The sequence below is a fragment of the Microcebus murinus genome, chromosome 1 (genome assembly GCF_040939455.1).
Source record: "Microcebus murinus isolate Inina chromosome 1, M.murinus_Inina_mat1.0, whole genome shotgun sequence".
In the NCBI taxonomy this organism is placed as follows: domain Eukaryota; kingdom Metazoa; phylum Chordata; class Mammalia; order Primates; family Cheirogaleidae; genus Microcebus; species Microcebus murinus.
Window position 1 is genome coordinate 64838876 of NC_134104.1, and position 18543 is coordinate 64857418.

Below are 18543 nucleotides of genomic sequence, written 5' to 3' on the forward strand. Positions count from 1 at the left end.
GAAGATGGCTGTATTGTCCTCTGGGATGAGAGGCACAGTTTTCCATTCGATGGGCATAGCTTTGCAAAGGGGTCAGTGTAGCCTTGTAGAGTGTGGTTTCTCCTTTCAACTAGAAATAGAGATTTGTCCTCCCAGTATTGAAAAACAACAGTAGATTCCAGATAATGTTATCCCTCAATAAATTTCTTACTTGTGGTCTCTAGAGTATAACAAACACGTATTTATTGATCTGTTTAAGGCAGGGAAGATACGAGTAACAGTTAACTACCCTAAACTATCTTTCTGCAGAAGAGCTCAGCCTCATTTTGCATGGCCAGTAGGCTATCTGTCATTCTCTTAGGTCTGGCTGCAGTTTTGATTTGTTCAACAGAGATTGGTGTCTGGTGTGAATTAACTGGAACTGCCCATGAGTCGGTGTGCACTCATTTTGCAAATTTATAATGACCAGATAGAAGCAGATATTTTTATTTCTTTGGCATAGGCAGCAGAAGCACTTAGCACCAGTTCTGCCAATTTTTATCTCACTGATGTAATCAAGTATTTATCTAGCTGAGGGAAAAACCGCTTCCCTCTTTTTGGTTGATTTCTGATTGTATGTTCATATACATGTCTGTATGTATGTTAAAGTTTCTACCTAAGCTCTGTGACTGTTGTGAAAAAAAAAAAGAAACTTTAGCTAATAATTAATCTTAGTCCACCAAGATGATTTTAAGAAAAAAGTCTCACTAAATTTTAGCATTTTAGACAGTTTATGAGAAGATATCTGTAGAAGAGCCTAATCCAGGGCATAGCTGGCACTCACCAAATGTTTGTTTTCTTCTAGATAATTAGCTCATCGATATTATGAATTTAAATATCTAGGATTCTATTTTTAAGGAAATGCTTTTTTATGTTGATTTGTGAGTGTATATTGCAAATACACACAAACATACACCACATCTCTCTAAGGCTAAAGTTACCAGATCTATGAAATCTGTGTTGAAATTCATTTCACATATGATTAATTGATTATGCCATAAAAGTCCTGCAGCAGAGATCCACATTCTTTATGGTCTGAGATATGATAATACATAAATTGCAAATCTGAAAATTCTGTAAAGCTGTTTCCTAAAAATAACTTTTAGGTCTGCAGCCTAGCACCCTAAATATTTTAAATGATAAATTGAATTTTCTTTCATTAAAATGTTCAAGTGTCATAATTCAGTAATTTTAAAAACCCAGCAGTTAAATGTCAAAATTCAACTATTAGTTACATGATAAGAAGGCCTGATTTTTAATCATCATAAAGATCTGTGGTTTGTTAAGTCACTTCTCAAGGAAGTACTAAATTTGCTAACTGATGTTCTCCACACTCCCCAGTGTGCTATCTGATAGGTGACTATATCAGATAATTTCCAGGGCTATACAGACTAACCCCGAAATGACCGCATTGAAATGCCTTGCCTAGCAAGATAGGTTCCCCTGGTCATTTGCTTGCGTGTTAGGGCCATTGCTGTCATTGAGGGTGCATGTCATTCAGGCTCCTATAACCAACATCACTGGTTTATTCGGAGCCCTAGGTCTCCTGGGCTCCACACCCTATTTTAATTCTGCTTTGAGTACATGGAACCATGTCAGAAGTGTCTCCAGGTTTTTCTGACTTGGATTTTTCAAGGTTACTTCCAAAAGAAAAGTTGTTACTTGTTCCTTGATATAAGCATATTTATAAATCTGAGTTGCTTCCTATGTTTGCTTTGAGAATCTCAACAAGTGAAGGTAGCACAGTGATGCTTTATGCTAATGATGTCATAAAAAATCAATTTGAGAATGCTGTTATATCCTTTATGTGCTCTGTAATGTATTTTATATTCTGAAGTTTATATTATCTGTTATTTTTTGTTCTAGAAGCTTTGCAGCAGGTTTTGTCTAAAAGCATGATTTTTACCTCAGTCTTTTCATTTCAAAGTGACTGACCGTGAATTTGACGCTGCATTGGTGCTCAAAAGATTCAGGGGGCCAGGCGTGGTGGCTCATGCCTATGATCCTAGCACTATTGGAGGCCAAGGCGAGAGGATCGCTTGAGTCCAGGAGTTCAGGACCAGCCTGTGCAACATAGTGAGACCCTCTCTCTACAAAAAAAAAATGTTTAAATAGCCAGGCATGGTGGCATGTGCCCCAGTAGTCCCAGCTACTAGAGAGGTTGAGGCAGGATCCCTTGAGCCCAGCAGTTCAAGGCTGCAGTGAGCTATGATTGTGCCACTGCACCCCAGCCGGGGCAACAGAGTGAGACCATGTCTCTTAAAAAAAAAAAAAAGGGAGGGAGGTGGCAGGGGCCTTGCTGAGGTGGGAGGTATTGACTAATAGTTACTAGGAGAACAAAGAGCAGGTTCAATGTGGACTAGTGAAGAGTAATTTTATATCTAAGAAGTAAAACAATAGAATGATGGTAAAATCTACTGGGTAATTTAATGAGGAATGAAGGCAGCAGGGCATCAACTTGGAGAATCGTGGTGTCAGCCATCTCCTCTCTTTGACTGAGAATGGAGATGATCTTGTTAAATTACCGTAAGAGAAAGTAGAAAGTTGGTTCTGGAGAGTGGTAGCCAGAACAGACAAGTACTTGTAGGTGGTAGAAACTGAAAGTGTGGTGTCATTGAAGGAACGAGGTGAAAAGTATAACAGTGCTTCTGGAGGAAAAAGATAAGAGGATAAGCAAAATCCCCATCTGTTCGATCCCAACAGAACATCACCATTTGGTGCACAGCCCACTTCACTGAGTGAAATAGAGCCCCTGTCTAAACTGTAAATTGGCCAAGAGAGTACTGCCACTGCTGCACAGTAGACAGCGGAGAGCAGCAGAAGTATGGGGTGGATTGTGGAGTCCCTGCCTTCAACTGTGGATTGATATTTCCTCCAGTGAAAGGCAAAGGGAAGGAATGTTAGAAAACTGTGTTCACTTTAAGAGAGACAAAGGATAAAAATACAAAAATTGCACTAGATCGCGATTCTTTTCATCTGTGTCATGTGACATCCAGCTCAGAAAGGACAGCTGTTGACTCTGCCACTGCTAAGTCAATTTAGATTTTTAAGCAAGCCATTTCCTGCTTATTAGAGCACCTAAGCCATGTTTCATGTGAATGGTTTCAGCTGGAAAATGTAGAGGTTTCCCTGCCTCTGAACTTTTGCTTTCTGAAGAGGCAAATAATTTCAAAGAACACTTGTGCAGTTGATTGAGCCAAGTGAATTTACTGAGCGTGGACTTGACTTTTCAGAGAGAGACACACAGTAAAAACTAATCAACAAATTGTGACACTAAAGAGCAATTATGGGGCATTTTTACAGATTCCATCAGAACCCAGGTAGAAGGAATACTTTTACAACTCTAATAATAACTCTGAAATCAAAGGTCTGTTTTGGCAATATTTCACAAATTTCTCAGTTTAAGGAGAGCAAGGACAAGTTGATTACTGCTACATAGGTGTTACTCTAGCTCCCCATAAAATAGTCTCTAAGATTTAGAAAATGTCATTGTTATAAACCATGTTGTCAAATACCATACTTTCTTTTATCTCTTACTTCAAATTTGGCCTTAAAGTCAAAGTGCTCTTTTTTAATACAAACAGTATACTATTGTCTGTATTTTACTGCTTTTTTTGTTTTCGTACTTTTTTACTGCTTCTTTTTGCCTAGTAAAATTATCATCAGAAATCCAGGGGTTATATGGCTAATATAAAAGCAGAAAATGCCTAGTGTGTCATTTCAAGGAATATCAATAAAGACAAGATCCCAGAGGTCACAGTTTCAATCCAAGTAAAGCACAGAAAACAGCTTTGCATAAAAATATCATTGAAACATTGAAATGTATGTCTTTGTTACATACTATAGAATAGCATGTCTGCCTATAAGATGTAGTAATTGAGAGGTGGAGAGGCTGCTTTTGTGACCATATTACAGAAAAAAGGTATTGCAGGACCTTTTCTTCCTAGTTGGTTTTCTGATTTCCATTTCTAAGCATAAATTGCTCTTTTAGCCATATGAATTATGGATTAAACTAAAGCAGCAATGTGGAAATCTTTAGGATGACTTTTGAAGATTAAGGCAGTATTAGCATTTTGTAGACGTACAAAGGGAAACTTATAAACCTGTAGTAGTGACAAGGAGAACAAGGCACCAGGGAACTTGTTTCCTTCTTTTGTTTGTTTGTTGTTGTTATTGAAACTGCTAAGTGGATATTAAACTAGAGAAGTTGTCCCTACCACCTCCACCAACCTCTTTATACCAAGGAGCTCTTCACTTCAAAGCCTACGGGTTGACTGGAAGACAGGATTGGGGTAGAGGGTGGTTGAACAGATGCACAGCTCGAGGGTCCCTGGAGCTTGAGGAAGTAGGTAGAGGCAGCCACAGTTGGACGGTGTGTGTTGGCAGCAATTGGCCCAGGGTTGTCCTGTTAGAGAGTCCTGAATTCATGAGAACATTTTTGAGGAAGTGTATTCTTAATACATTAAATCAAATAACAACAGAATTGCCTGTTTAGATGATTCCTATAGGCTTTCTAGTAATTGATATCATATATAATAACTATTCATGCTAGTGGAAAAAAGACTAGAAAGAAATAAGCCAAAGTATCCACAGGGGATAGAAGTATGATTGATTTTTTTAATGTTTTGTTTTATTTTTCTGTGTATCTTCTAAACTGTTTTACAGTGATTTCTACTTAATATTTTTGCTAAGAAATAGATATTTCTATCCAAAACATTTAAAAGTGTTATCTCAAAATTCAGGTGATTTTCTTATTTGTCTTTTTGATCTATTAGATATTTCTAAACAGGGATGGTGATAGAGGACACTTAAAAATAATTAGCAAACTAACATTTAAAGGTGATCAGTTTTTTTGTTGTTTGAAATAATAGATTTATTTTTCAGCCAAAGTCAAGGTGGATTAAATTAATGAAAAGTTATTAACAGTATTGATTAAAAATATTCCACATGGAAGCTCTGTAATATATTACACACATCACTTAGTTTCCAGATTGTCACTGTTTATTGAAAGCCAGTTTCTAGGCCTTGCAGGACACATTTATTGTAAGTGTTTTTGAATGCAGAGCAGATTCCTTCTGGCATACAGGTGGTGTTCTGCTGGTGCTACATGAATGTTTAAAACTGCATGTTTTTGTCTTGCAGAGTTGTCTTGGTTCAACTGGTGCCTTCCCGGGTCGTGTTTGCTCAGTCTCCTCCTCATTCTGTGCTTCAGGGAATCCTATGACAGACTCTATCTTGATGTGGTTGTCTCAGTTTAATAGCACAGACTTGAAGGAGTTTAAAAGGAGGCTGGAAATCAATACTGCACACTGCACATTTGCTTCGAGTTGCACATCTAACGGGAAAAAAAGGAGAAGAAAGAAACTTCATTCAGAGGTTTTGTTAGGTTACAGATTACCACATTAATTTAATTACTGCTAGGTAATAATAATGGGGGAGTTGAGTGGTGATAGAGGATTTGAAAACTCTACAAGTGGCATATGTGTGCCTGATTCTGGGGTTGGAAGTATGACGTCTTTCACGTAAAGCACTACCTACGTAATGTCCTCTATGTTTTGTGCCAGTGCTAAACTACTGATTACTTGTAATTATGAAAAGAAAAACAGGGTGTCTATCACAAGAAGATAACCCCTGCCCTAAGTCACATATCAGAATAGGAATAAATGCCACTAACTTCTAAAGAAGTTCAAACCCTGTATTGGATTTTAATTATAAAATAGCCAAGAGGTATATTGATGATAGAAATTAGCCACGTGTACACTACATTTTTTTCTAATAAAGCCATTTCTTATATGACTCCTTATTTTCAATCAGGTCAGAAGCCTTTGGCCATCTTTCTTATGGTGATCAAGTGCTTTCCAGTGGCTGCAGAGCACAGGCACTGTGTCTCCATCTCAACTTATCCTTGTTTCTGTGAAATACAATTTCATCTACTAGGCCCTTAAATAATTATATTAAGGGTGACTAAATGTTTAATATAGTTGCATTAAATATTGTACGAAAAGTGTAATTGCATTAGAATTTAGCACTTTGTTTAAAGTAAAATGACAAATCGCACAGAACATACAGTGTCTTCTGCCTACGTGTGGTGGCATGAGATGTAAAATCTAGAGCCAACTCTTATTTACCAGGGTTAGATTGTTTTAAATGACCTTTGTTTGTAAATGACAATTTGTAACATTGAAACCTTCAGATCTGTTGAGTGATTTCTAAATTACATCCTTATATTTCAGTTTAGGTTGTAAAATGATCAATTCTATGTGGAGTCAACACATTTGAGGGGGCAGCATTTTGCCAGTACCTGTTTTCTTTCTACAGATGATAGCTTTTTAAAAAATATTGTAACATTTACTCATTGGACAGCTCTCAGACATATATTTCACTATGACATAAGATAATGCTGCATGGGAGCATGATGTCACCACCATTCACATTTACGTAATTTCCCTCACACAGAAAAACCAAACATTTTCCCAAGAAGTCAAGAATAATACTTTACCTTTATTATTCTCAGCTTCCTCCAGCCCTCTCTCCTTTTTTCCTCACTTGAAATTGTATCTTCATCATCAGCTAAATGTGTATTTAATTTGTCTTTTTCTAGACAAAGTGCAAGCCAGCAGCAGTTGGCCCAAGGTGGTAACGTCCGGTTAAGGAAAGCTGGCCCTCACCTAATTCCAGTCATCCCACACGTGTGCACCATCACACACTGGCACACGGCTCCCAGTGCCTCGACCTCCCACTTAGTAGGTGCAAGGCTATGCATTCACTCACTTGGTCCTAGAGGAGGTTCCAGTAGAAGACTGCCTGCGTCTTCTAAGACCCTAGATTATGAAAGTAGGGAAGTAGGAAACCCCTCAAATGTAACATCTGTCTTCAGTCATCTTTAAGTCATCTCCCTTTATAACCACCCTGCTCCCTTAGCAGCAAGAACTGGAGGAACTAAGGAACTTGCTAAAGAAAACTCATGAAAGCCAGGCTGAATTCCAGTTAACTGTGTCATTCTTCTTAAACAAAAGTGAAATAGAAGGAAAGCAGAATTCTGGAAGGTGGTCAGAAACTAGCCACTAAGGATATCAGACCATGCCCCAGATGCTAAAATAATCACCACCCCTTTCTATTTAGAGAGAAGATAGAAAAGAGAGGGAAGAATTATGAAGTATTTGATTTTAGTCAGAATGTTGCGTTTGAGGATATTGCTGTATAAAATTCTATAAGACTTCTGATTAGAACATTTTAATCATGGCTAATTCAATTTTTTATTAAGACACAGGGTTTAGACATGAGGGTCTTGTGTAAAGAAAAAAAAAAAAAAAAGACACAGGGTCTTGCTCTGTTGCCCAGTCTGAACCTCCAGCTCCTGGGTTCATGCAAGCCTCTCGCCTCAACCTCCCAAGCAACTGGGACTATGGGTGCACAACACTGTGCCTGGCTTAATTCCACTTTTAACACAAAGTACGGAATAGCACTTTAAAAGTATTACCTAAATGACTAATTTGTTGAAAACATCTCAAATGGGTAACGATGAAAAATTCTTGCATTGTGCCGGGCACCAATCCTTGTTTTTAGAACACATGAGAGGAGGTGGGTTCCCTGTATTTCATTCGTATCTGCTTACCCCTCCAGCAGATAATTGTTCTAATCACAAACCGCAGCTATATTAAGTGATCAAAATTTCATATACCAAACCCAAAAGGCCTGGGGATGGGGGGAGGATTACACATTATTTACCTGAATATTGCAAATGATATTTTCTTTTGTTTTTATTTCTAGCATGCTTCCAAATAGACCAGCTGTCATCTTTGTACTTTCTAATCAAATATTACAGAATCCTAATGAAATGTTATAGCTGAAAGAAATCTTAACCCTTCACTATCCAAGCCATCATTTTGTAATTAATAGGAACAATCTTTGAGAGGTAAAGTATCTTGCCAGAGGTCACAATCCTAGTTAGTGGCAAAAGTAGAACAAAAACCCACATTTTCTGACTCTCAAACCAGTTTTTTTTTTTCCTACCTTACAGAATTGCATCTTAATTTAGACCATTCTGAGTGTTCATGAATACCCTTCATGTTCAAAAATGATGGGGCTTAAGATTAAAGCTCCCACTATTGAGTATGGGAAGGACAGGGATTAAATTGAGGTGATTGGTTTATGAGTAAAATTATTCTATTTCTTCATCACTATCCTGTAGGTGTCCTGACATCTCTTAACTCTTAGCTTGCAATGACATAATATAAAATAGATTCTGATGAATAATTCAATCCTCATAAACCAAGTCAACAGCATTATTAATTGGTAAGGACGTTGTAGTGTAAGTCCACTGTGGCTTATCAATTAATCTTTCACAGTATATGGGAAGAAGCATTTTTTAATATGATCCATGGTGGAGGTATAGGAACAAGACAATTGAACACACAAATGCATTTCACTGGAGGATGGAACTAATAACAAGAGAGAATCAAGTACAAATGTAATTTTGTATATTTAAGCATATATGGCCTAAGGGCCAAGTTTATTCATAGATCATATATTCATGTTTAATTATTGAGGATGTTTACAGCTTGTTTTTGTGGAGCCTTTCTAATAAGAGATCCAAGCTAAGGGATTTTAAATTGAAGAGATTAAATCCCCATCTACTTATCTTTTAATTAGATTTTTTTACTATTATTTTTACTAAAATCTAGGCATTCATCTTACTGTTTACATAAGTACAAGCTTCATTTTTAAGCTCAAGATTCAATTTAAAACATAGCAAATTTGCTTTAATGTTAAAAATCTCATTCAGTTTCTCATTTGTCCCTGAAATAAGTACAGGAATTAATATGATTATACCATATTATCAAGCAAGTGCAAAAGCTGTGATATGAAGAAAATGTCATATTAAAAAAGAAGCATAGAAAACTATGTGAACATTTGATGAGACCTATTTTGTAAATATAGGGAAAAAATACAATTCCACTTTAATTTGGAATTACAGTCATACAGAAGGGAAAGATAAAGTTTATTTCTGTACTGTCAAACAGTTTGCTAGTCTGTTAGGAGATACAAGCAGTACTCAGAGGGAAAGTGTTGGGCCATCGTAGAACAACTTCAGAGTGGGCTTTGGGGTGCTGTTCTAACAGCATCCATTGGGGTACTTTGTGCTTAGTAGAAGTGAGTTGTCTGCTCACTAAGCAGACACCTCCTTGGCTGTCCCAAGCACTCATTTCCTCTCAGGTGTCCTCTTGGCTCAGATGGAATCTCAGACTTAGGGGAGGATTCTAGGAGCAAATACCATAACCCTTAGGAGGCCCTTGAGGGTATCTATCACCTCTGGCTGGAGGATGAGGGTGATAGAGGCAGTTACATATCCCTAAACCTCTCTGGTTTAAGTTTGTTCTTGGTCAGGACTGAAACACCACTAGCTACTTTTTTCACTTTATGGTTTTCTGAGGCTCTGACTCATCCTTATTGCCTGGTAATAAGGATGAATGCTTGGATGAATCTGACCGCAGCTCCACACCTCAGACCCTGTTTCCTTGAACTGACTTTCTGCCACAGCCTTCGTCACCCTCCACCCTCCCCAGGTTCCCAGGCAGAAAACTCAGTCTCATTCCTGAACAGTAAATAAGACCATGTGCCTAGACTTCCCTTTCCCACGCAGGACACCAGTATGATCAGAACATAAGTGAGTTCAGGTACTGCAGAAAGATTTAACAGTTCTTCTCACGGCTAAGCCTCAGAAGTTAGAATATGTCATTGAAATGGGAATTTCAAAGATATCTAGCAGGTTTCTATAGTAGCAGTTTTAGAATATGAGCTAATTGCTTTATGTGGCCTTTCAGTTGTGCCTTAGAACCTGGTAGGCCTTGAACAGTAGCTTTTTATCTTACCCCCCTTCTCAAAGAGAGCAAAAACTTACCCCAACTCAGCTGTGCATTCAGTGAGAGAGGTTTAAAATTTTTTTAAACATAGCTAAAAAATGAAACAAAGCATAGAATTAGCATGGGATTGATTTCAGTAACTTTGTGGTAAAATGATAAAAATCACATCAAACAAATTTAGCTCTAAACATGCTTGCTGGACTTAGTACATTATAAGGCTTGAGACTCCAAAGGAAATACTGAAAAAGCAACCCAAACAACACAGTACTCTTAGGGCTCTTCTAGTTTATAAAGGAGGCTCCTGCAGTCTTAAACAAAATGGCAAGGATGACTTGGAAATACTCAGTTTATCTTAATGTTAGAAAGTAATACTTCATCTAATTCAGATTGACTTCCTCATTTACCCAGAAGAATCATAAAATCAAAGAAATTAATCCAACCACCTCATTTTACAAATCAGTAAACAGCCTTTAGGTTAAATGACACAGCTAGGTTTTAGCAGGTTGGTCACTCAATTCCTAGACCAGCATCCTTTCCATGGATGATTAATGTGTTAAACAGAAGTAAATTTTTTTTTTCATTTATATTTTAAAGTTTTGAAAATTACACAAGAAATGCATGAATATGTACCCATTAAAAAATAGTACAAGAATATAAAGTGATATCCACTTCCACACAAATGCATCTAATCCATTCTCTCCAAGGGAAATCATGAATCCTTTCAGAAACTTATCTATGCATTTACATATATATGTATAAAAACTGGGGGATTTAAAAATGAGTCATCTGGGGAACTATTTTTAGGACCAGGTTGGCATAAACTTTATGAGCAGAAGCAGGAGTTTCTGAGATCTTTATTACTCTCCCAGATGAATCTTATCAAATGTAGCATACTTGCGGTTATATAGACATTTCACAGACCTGGTTATGTACCATCAAGCTTCATCATATTCTGACATTTCAAAATGAGTTCCAGTATACACTATTCTTTAGTTTTCTTATTGGAAATACGGTTTCTGTTTTTATACCATCAGCTAAGCTCCCTGTACTGTGAGAGAAGAAAGTGAATGGCCCACCCCCAAAATCCAGATAGATTCTCTTGACAGGGCTTTCTTGGCTCCCCCATCTCTGCAGACGCACACAATATTGTAAAAAACAGAAAGTGAATCAAGAGAATAAGCTTTTGCAATTCCAATTTTTAAAAAAATAATAGCTCATGGAGATTCCTGCTCAACTTCCTTAGCTGGCCTAACTTTCAAGCTACAAATAGAACTGATGAACTGTAGCAGGACGAGAACTTAGCTTCATTTGGCCACTTCTTCCTGTCCTGTCCTCCTGCCCAGCCAGCTTTCCTCTTTCTGGTCATGTCTTCTTTTTGACCATGCCTGAAAGCAAACTGTGAAACCCAGACTCTCTGAGCCACCAGCCTGAGAGAAAAGCTGGCCAGGCAGTTTCATTGTAGGCTAGACTAGAGAGGACACAGAGAAAGAGCACTGGCACAGGAGCCCAAGGGCCTGGCTCTCATCTCAGGCCTGGCGACTTCAGCTGTTTCTCGCCTTGAGCAAGTCACATCATTTCTCATTTATCCACATCTCTAAAATGGGGGAATGTACAAAGATGTTCCCATAGGTTCCTTTCAGAAATTCTAGTCCATTCTTAAGTATTAGAAAATGACCAATGCACATGCAGTCTGTAAAACCAAAGAGCTTCCTGGCACTTTCATGTTTCCATTTGTGCAGTGGCCCTCGTGTGAGGCCTGTATATGAACACATGAAATACTGTGCTATGCACACATTCAACAAGAAGAAATGGCTTTTTCAGTGTCTGTGATAGGAGATAAGCTGCAGGTGCTGTTTATTTTCCCAAAGGACTTTATATATGAAATGCAGGGTTTATTAAATTTATCAAATGTGATAAGAGAAAATCTGTCATTTGGCAGATGACAGATAGCATTGTTGTTGTCAAGATAGCGTTCTGAGAGCCAGGTCAGGGTACTGCATTTGCTCACCAGAATCAGATCAAACCAGAGACCAGTCCTTTGGTTTGGTTTGATTCATCATGAGGCAGCATGGGTTTGCATCCATAGAAATGAAAGCCTCAGGTCAGACTGTAAAGCCAATCCTTGAACTTCTATCTCTAGTTACAGCACCAAGAACTAGAAGTTGCTTTGCAAAGATGTCATCTCTGCATGGCCACATTCTTCCAGTAGTAGACTGCAGATACTTTACAGAGTGAGAGCAGAGGTTCAGCATTTCAAGGTATCGATCTGTACACAGATGTTGGTAAACAAGGCTTCATTGTGACTATAATGCAAGCATAAAAGTGGTCAGAGGCTCAGTGCAGTGGCTCACATGTGTAATCCTGGCAATTTGGGAGACTGAGGCTGGAGGATTTATTTGAGACCAGGTGTTGGAGACCAACCTGAGCAAAAGTGAGACCCCATCTCTACAAAAAATAGAAAAATTAGCTTGGCATGATGGCACATGCCTGTAGTCCCAGCTACTCAGGAGGCTGAGGCAGGAGAAAGATCACTTGAGTCCAGAAGCTTGAGGTTGTAGTGAGCTATGACGACACCACTGCACTCTAGCCCGAGTGACAGAACGAGACTCTTCTCTCAAAAAGAAAAACCCAAAAGACCAGCCTAGGAGTCAGGAGGCCTGGATCTCTGTCTTTAGCACAGCTACTGAGCACTCTTGGGGCCTTGAGAAAGTCACCTGTTTTGTCAGTTTTGGCTTTCTCACATCTAAAATAAAGCAGATGTTTCTTTTTGCTGAAAAGTCTTACAGTTCTCTGATCTACACCAAAGTAGAAAACACAGATGCCATATTTTCCACCAGTACTTCCAGTTCATACCTTATCTTTCCACATCAGTGAGGAACTTCCACACTGCCCTGTTAATAATGTTTTATAGGTGCCAGGCAATTATGGAAACTCAGACTGTTATTATAACCTTTGTTCCTTCATTCATGTAAGCTCTTACTCATTGTGTACACAGAGTAATTACCTGTGTACAGTGTATGCCTATAAAAGAGAATCAGAAAAACAAAAGATGTTTCTACTCTTCAGGATCTTTTAACAAAGATTAAAAAACAAGCAAATACTGTCCTGAACTAACAATTACAAAGAAAGACAGTTTCCTAAATACTTAATTATGCATAGCAAGAGCCCAAATATTTTCTCATGTCATCATTAACCATAACTCATTCCAAGGGAGGGATATTCTGTTCCACTGAAATTCCCATCATGAGTGGGACCTGGGTCTGTCTGGGGGTATAGAATCAATTTGGCATGAGGAATCCCAAACCCTACCATCGTTCCATGGCTGGGGAATGGGTTATTATTCCTCTGGGAAGTTGAAAATGTTGTTACCGCTCCCAACTTTCTCTTAAGACAGAATTTGTCAAATACATGGACACTCAGATGCACATACTCGTAAGGCTTTGTGAATCTCCTCTCTATCCTTTCTAAAGGAAATCTGAATTTTAACAAAGAATAAAGACTAAATGCCAAAACGAGGTATTTCTCATGATAGAATTTGGGATGTCAGCCAGCCAGCCAGAGAAGGGCTGCTGTGGGGCTGGAGGCTGCGGAAGCCCCTCAGGTCTCCACCTGTGAGTAAACCGAAGCCACGCTCAGCGCATTGCTAGCGAGGTCACAGCCTCCTAAGCCTGTGTAGAAACCCAAAGAATGCTAAAAACGGCACGTTTTAGTTCCAGTGATTTTATTTACTACAAATGTACCCAATTCCAAAGTTACTTCCCACCAGAAATGTGTTAATTTGGAGGGATATGAAAATTAAGTGTTAGGAAAATTCTTCCTCTCTTCTATTAAATTGTATGCACAAGTCCCAACCAAATCTCTTCTTTGGCCTGCACATATAACCACTTATTTCTGGTTTAGGTCTGTGACTCAGAGAAAGTGCCTAGAAGAAGTCGTGAGAGGTGATGGATTCTACCTCACCTGCCACAGTCAGAACGGGGCCCACTCAATAGAATTCAGCATTTGCATTGGGGATGGTCTATTCCTTCCTAGTCCTTCCCTGAATTCACTAATTCACATTGCACTGGTCTTCCTGATCAATAAGTTATTGCTGAGAAAATGGTTTAGTAAGTAATGCAGCTGTCTCCAATGGAGCCGTCCCTTTTCTCCATGCCCCACTGTCCTTGGGGCTTTGCCCCAGAGTCATTGCTCCATCTCCCAAAGAACCCCCACTCCAAGCCCTCCTCTCCCCTTCTGCCAATTGCATTTGACCTTTCCAGGAAAAAAAACAATTGCTATATTAGCCTTAATGTTTCACCCTTTTCTATCTCATAAAATTAGACAAGCCCCTTCATTTATGTTCTTTTTTTGTTAAGCTTGATAGAGACCGCACAGGAACAGGAAACTCCATGCCGCGTTCTGTCACCTGCAATTGTCCCTCCATCTAATTTGGGAGGTGGTTACTCTAATGAATCAGCTCCTGATTCCCTTTCCTATTCACTCTTCTTTTATCAGTATTCCTTTCCCAGTAAATTCTTTGTTATCTAGGTCCTGAAATTTATTTTACTTTTTTTAAAAAAAAACGTTAATTTTTCTTACAAAAACTGTTTCTTTTATCTTAAAGCAGACTATGGTCTTTTTCCTTCTACTTTATAATGCAATTTGAACATAGCAGAACACTATAACAGGCATGGATTTCATCATAGCCTATATTAAATCAGAAGCACATATAAAGGTTAAAAAAAAAAAAGACCCAGAATGAAAGAATCTGTATCTAATAATTCAACCAGCATATTTTGGGCTCCTGCTTCACACTGGCCGCTGGGCTAGGCACTGAAGATGCAGAAACAAATATGAAAGCATCCTGGCTCAGATTTGCATTCCCACAAGTCTATTCCTAAAAAATAATTCAAAGCCAGCAACACCCCCAAAGAGCTGTTGGAAGATTTGTACCTCATCTCTACAGCTGTTTTGGTTCCTATATGGGATCTTACTGTCTTGGGAAAGTATGTTTTAAATCCTGTTTTCTTGGGCTGTTGAAAATCCATGCTGTCCCTAACCAATGTATAGTTCTGTGTGACCCTTGAAAAGTAAAAAATGTCCCTGGACAGCCTTTGACAACAAAGGCAGAGAAATCTGTTTTGGTGGCTTGAAAATAAGTGGAAGGTTTTTAGGGAAAGCTAATAAGCTTCCAAAGATTTCTGCCAGCGTTCATTCAGGCCTGGGATGAGGCCAAGAGAAGAGCTTTCTAGCAAGGGGAAGACAGACCGTGTAAGGAGATCTTGAGACCACAGAGGGAGAGTATTGAAATATAAGCCAGGCCTGTAGACATATTTGTTAATGTGTCTGCTGAGCCAAAGTGCAGGAGGAGGCCTGGAGGCATGGAGTGGTGGTGGAAGCAGGTTCTGGAAAGCAGAACCCTGAAACTGGCTCATTGTCACTGAGTTGTCTGGCCCAGCCTCCTGCCTCCAAGCACATTGTGCCTGCAGTGTGTCTGGCCAAGTGCTGTTTCAGCTCTGGAGGGATGGAGATTCTACAGCCTCCCTTGTCATCTGTTCCAGAGCCCCTCCCATTTGCGGCTTGCAAATTTTTGTTTTCAAAGATTGGAGGTGGGAGAGAGGGGTGGAGAAACAGAGTGACAAAGGGGAGACAAGCAGAGCAAAGCAGGACAAAGGACCCAGAACAAAGGAGTTGTGGAGCTGGAGGTGAGGAAACAGCCTCCACACTTCACACTTCCTCATTCCCTTAAATATGAGCAGCTGACTCCAAGGCTTGTGGGAACTCGAGTGGTTGGAACCAGCCATCTGGGGACCCTGTCCCCACAGATGCCCTGTCTGGCGTAGTGGAGGTTCCTGAGAAGGCAGTGTGAATCCAGATATCCACACCACCCCAGAGGAGCTGTGTTTTATTCAGAAGTTTTTAACTTTTACAATCCCCCCTCCAAAGGAATATTCTATAATCGAAGGCAGGCCTTCAGTACTGCTTTGTTGTGTTTCATGCACGCCACCAGAGTAATTCCTTTTCATGCCATTTCTTGGATACAAAAAAATCTTGGGGAGTCCGAGGGCACTTAGATACAGGTAAAGTTACCATCTCTTACTCCATCCACACTTTTCCATCCTCTCAGTCACATACCTAGCAGCAAGCCAGAGCCTGTCCAACCAGAACCACCCTTCAAAGCCCAGGCACTTCATTGTTCTCCCTCTCCGTTCTCAAGCCATGGTATATTTGGCCTAATGTATGCCATTAGTTATCTGGCGTTCATGGCTCTGGGGCTCCTAGCACACCCAGCGGACTCCTCCATCCGTTCCCAGGCCTTGGGCCTTGGGCCTTGCGTCTCATTCCAATTCATCCCCCCAATTCCCTCCTTCCAGGCCCAGGCTACACTGACACTTCTGACTTCTTTTCAGTCTGTGGGAGAACAAAGTCCTTTTCTGCTCGGGATCCGAGTCCATCTTGGAAATGGTTTTTGGCTCTAATTGCTGCAGTTGAACCCTCTGCCAGAGTGAAATAGAACTCCAGCAGGCTGCAGCAGACTCCCTGCTTGGGGGGATCGAGGTAAGAGAGGGTCAGGACTATCCCAGAGGATTGGGGATCATCTGAGATTCCTCCCAGCTCCAGGTTCTGATTTTAAAATAGCCACACCCAGATGCAGGCTCATCGAGGGCAGGTGCTGCACCTCCTGTGACACCCCGCGTGCTGGGGCAGGCATTCCTTTCCAGCACAAGAGACGGTGCAGACATGAATGGCGCAGGGTCAGGAGTGTAAACCTGCCACGCTGGGACCTGATGCTGGGGCGCGGCCGGCTCCACCACCCCGTGGGTCTATGCAGAAGTGTGTGGTGAGTTCCCCTCTGAAGCGCATCACACTTAGGAAGTGTTCTGTGCATTTTTAAATAATTCTTACCATGTAAAGATTGTATTACATGTTAATAAAAAAAATTTTTTTGCATTTTACTTTTGTAATATTTGGGATTTTATAGATTTTTATTTTATGGCCAAGTATACTTTTGTAAGGACATGTTGAAGTCTTGAGTATTTTTATTCTTTTTAAATACTATGGTTAATGTCAACCGTAAGCACTGATAAATATTATTCATGTGCAATTTTCCTTCCCTTTAATCTGGACTTTTTAAGAAACTGTGTTTTGGCATAGTGTTTTCTTTAAAATGCTGCTTCATTTTACACATTGTGAATACTGACGATTCTGAAAAATAAAGATGCATTTAAAATCTCTGTGCTGTTACGTTGTAGAAATGGTAATGTGCATTGCTTTGCCAAAGTGGTAATTAAGTGTTTAATGGTTTAGAACTCCTAGTTCAGAATGGGGCTTCTAGTCATCACTCACAGGGCAGGAGCTTCCAAGTAAGCCTCTGTTGCTTTGGAAAACGCACTTCCGCATGGCGATCTCCCGTTCAGTTAGGAAATATGGCTATGTTGACATTATGGTTACTGTGCTTGTGGTTTTGCAATAAATGTGTATTGAAAGCACTTGCGATAACGTGGTCCGCATTTTGTTTTTAATCAAACTCCAAATGGCAGTAGAAGTGGAGCCAAAGCTCCCCGAGCGTTCGGGCAGCAAGATGTGGTGGGAAAAAGCACGAGCCTGGAAGCAGAGGAGGCTGGGCCAAGTCCTGCGCCTCCACGACAGGCCCTGAGTGAGACTTGGGGATCCCTTTATCTCCTTTGGAGATCCCGGGTCTTCATCCACTTAAAAAGTATAATTAAAATCAAGGAGGGGGATAATTATATTTATGTCACCTGGGTTTTGCGATGTTGGAATAAAGGGAGGAACTTTGTAAAGCGCCAAGCACATTTGGGCTGCCAGGCAAATGTCCTCTGCCTTCCCCCTCTCCTTCCCTCACGCACCCTCCCGAGTCTGCAGCATCTGCCCAGTGGATGCTGGTTGGGTGAACATCTAGTGCATCTCTCTTATGCCATATAAGAAACAGAATTCTTGCCCTGATTTTTTGAAATAACTTTCCCATTACAAAGGAATACACAGTTATTGAAAACATTTTTTAAAATACAGAAAAATATGCCTTCTTTACTTCTTGCCATGTTTTTTTTTTAATATAGTACCAATCATACCGTATTTTTGTTTCACATCCTTAACATTACATCTTGAACATTTTCCCATGACAGGGGAAACTTCTGTCATTTAAAATATTTTATTTTATTGTTGGACATTAAAGTTCCTGAGGAGATGTATTCTGGGGAATACATCATGGTATATTTATCCTTGTCCTAGTTTCTGATGATTTTCTTAGACAAGATACCTAAAAGCAGCATTACTTGACTCAGATATGAAAATGTCTAGTTCCTGACGTGTGTCCCCAGATTACTTCTTTATGCAGCCTCATCGGGGTCCACCAGCAAGCCAGTGAGTTCCAGGGATTCTGCCAGATGGGGGCTGGAGGGGAGGTGACAGGAGGTGAGTCACACTGGCCTCTTCTTCCCCTTCCCATTCTTTTCTCTACTTATAAACCACACACATTGCCTGGGCATGGATGGGCCCTGAGTCAGCCCTTTAGTTCTTTCATACGTTAAACACTGGACCTCATGATCGTTAAGACCCTGTTCAATCCTGAATTCTAGCAAGTAAGAGGCAGAAAGGCAATGCAGGAAGAAATGGAGGGAAAGAGGGAAGGAGGGAAGTTCTCCCTTGGATAAATAGAAATAGG

General features: G+C 39.9%; 1 protein-coding gene across 1 annotated transcript in view; it reads left to right on the forward strand.

The window, feature by feature from the left end:
• Window positions 1–5814, forward strand: part of SLC49A4 (solute carrier family 49 member 4) — a 68625-nt gene extending 62811 nt beyond the window's left edge. The window contains exon 9 of the mRNA XM_012780480.2: window positions 5161–5814. Within this exon, the coding sequence (XP_012635934.1) occupies window positions 5161–5276 (116 nt within the window). The 3' untranslated portion in view covers window positions 5277–5814. The remainder of the gene's footprint in view (window positions 1–5160) is intronic.
• The last annotated feature ends 12729 nt before the right edge of the window (window positions 5815–18543 follow it).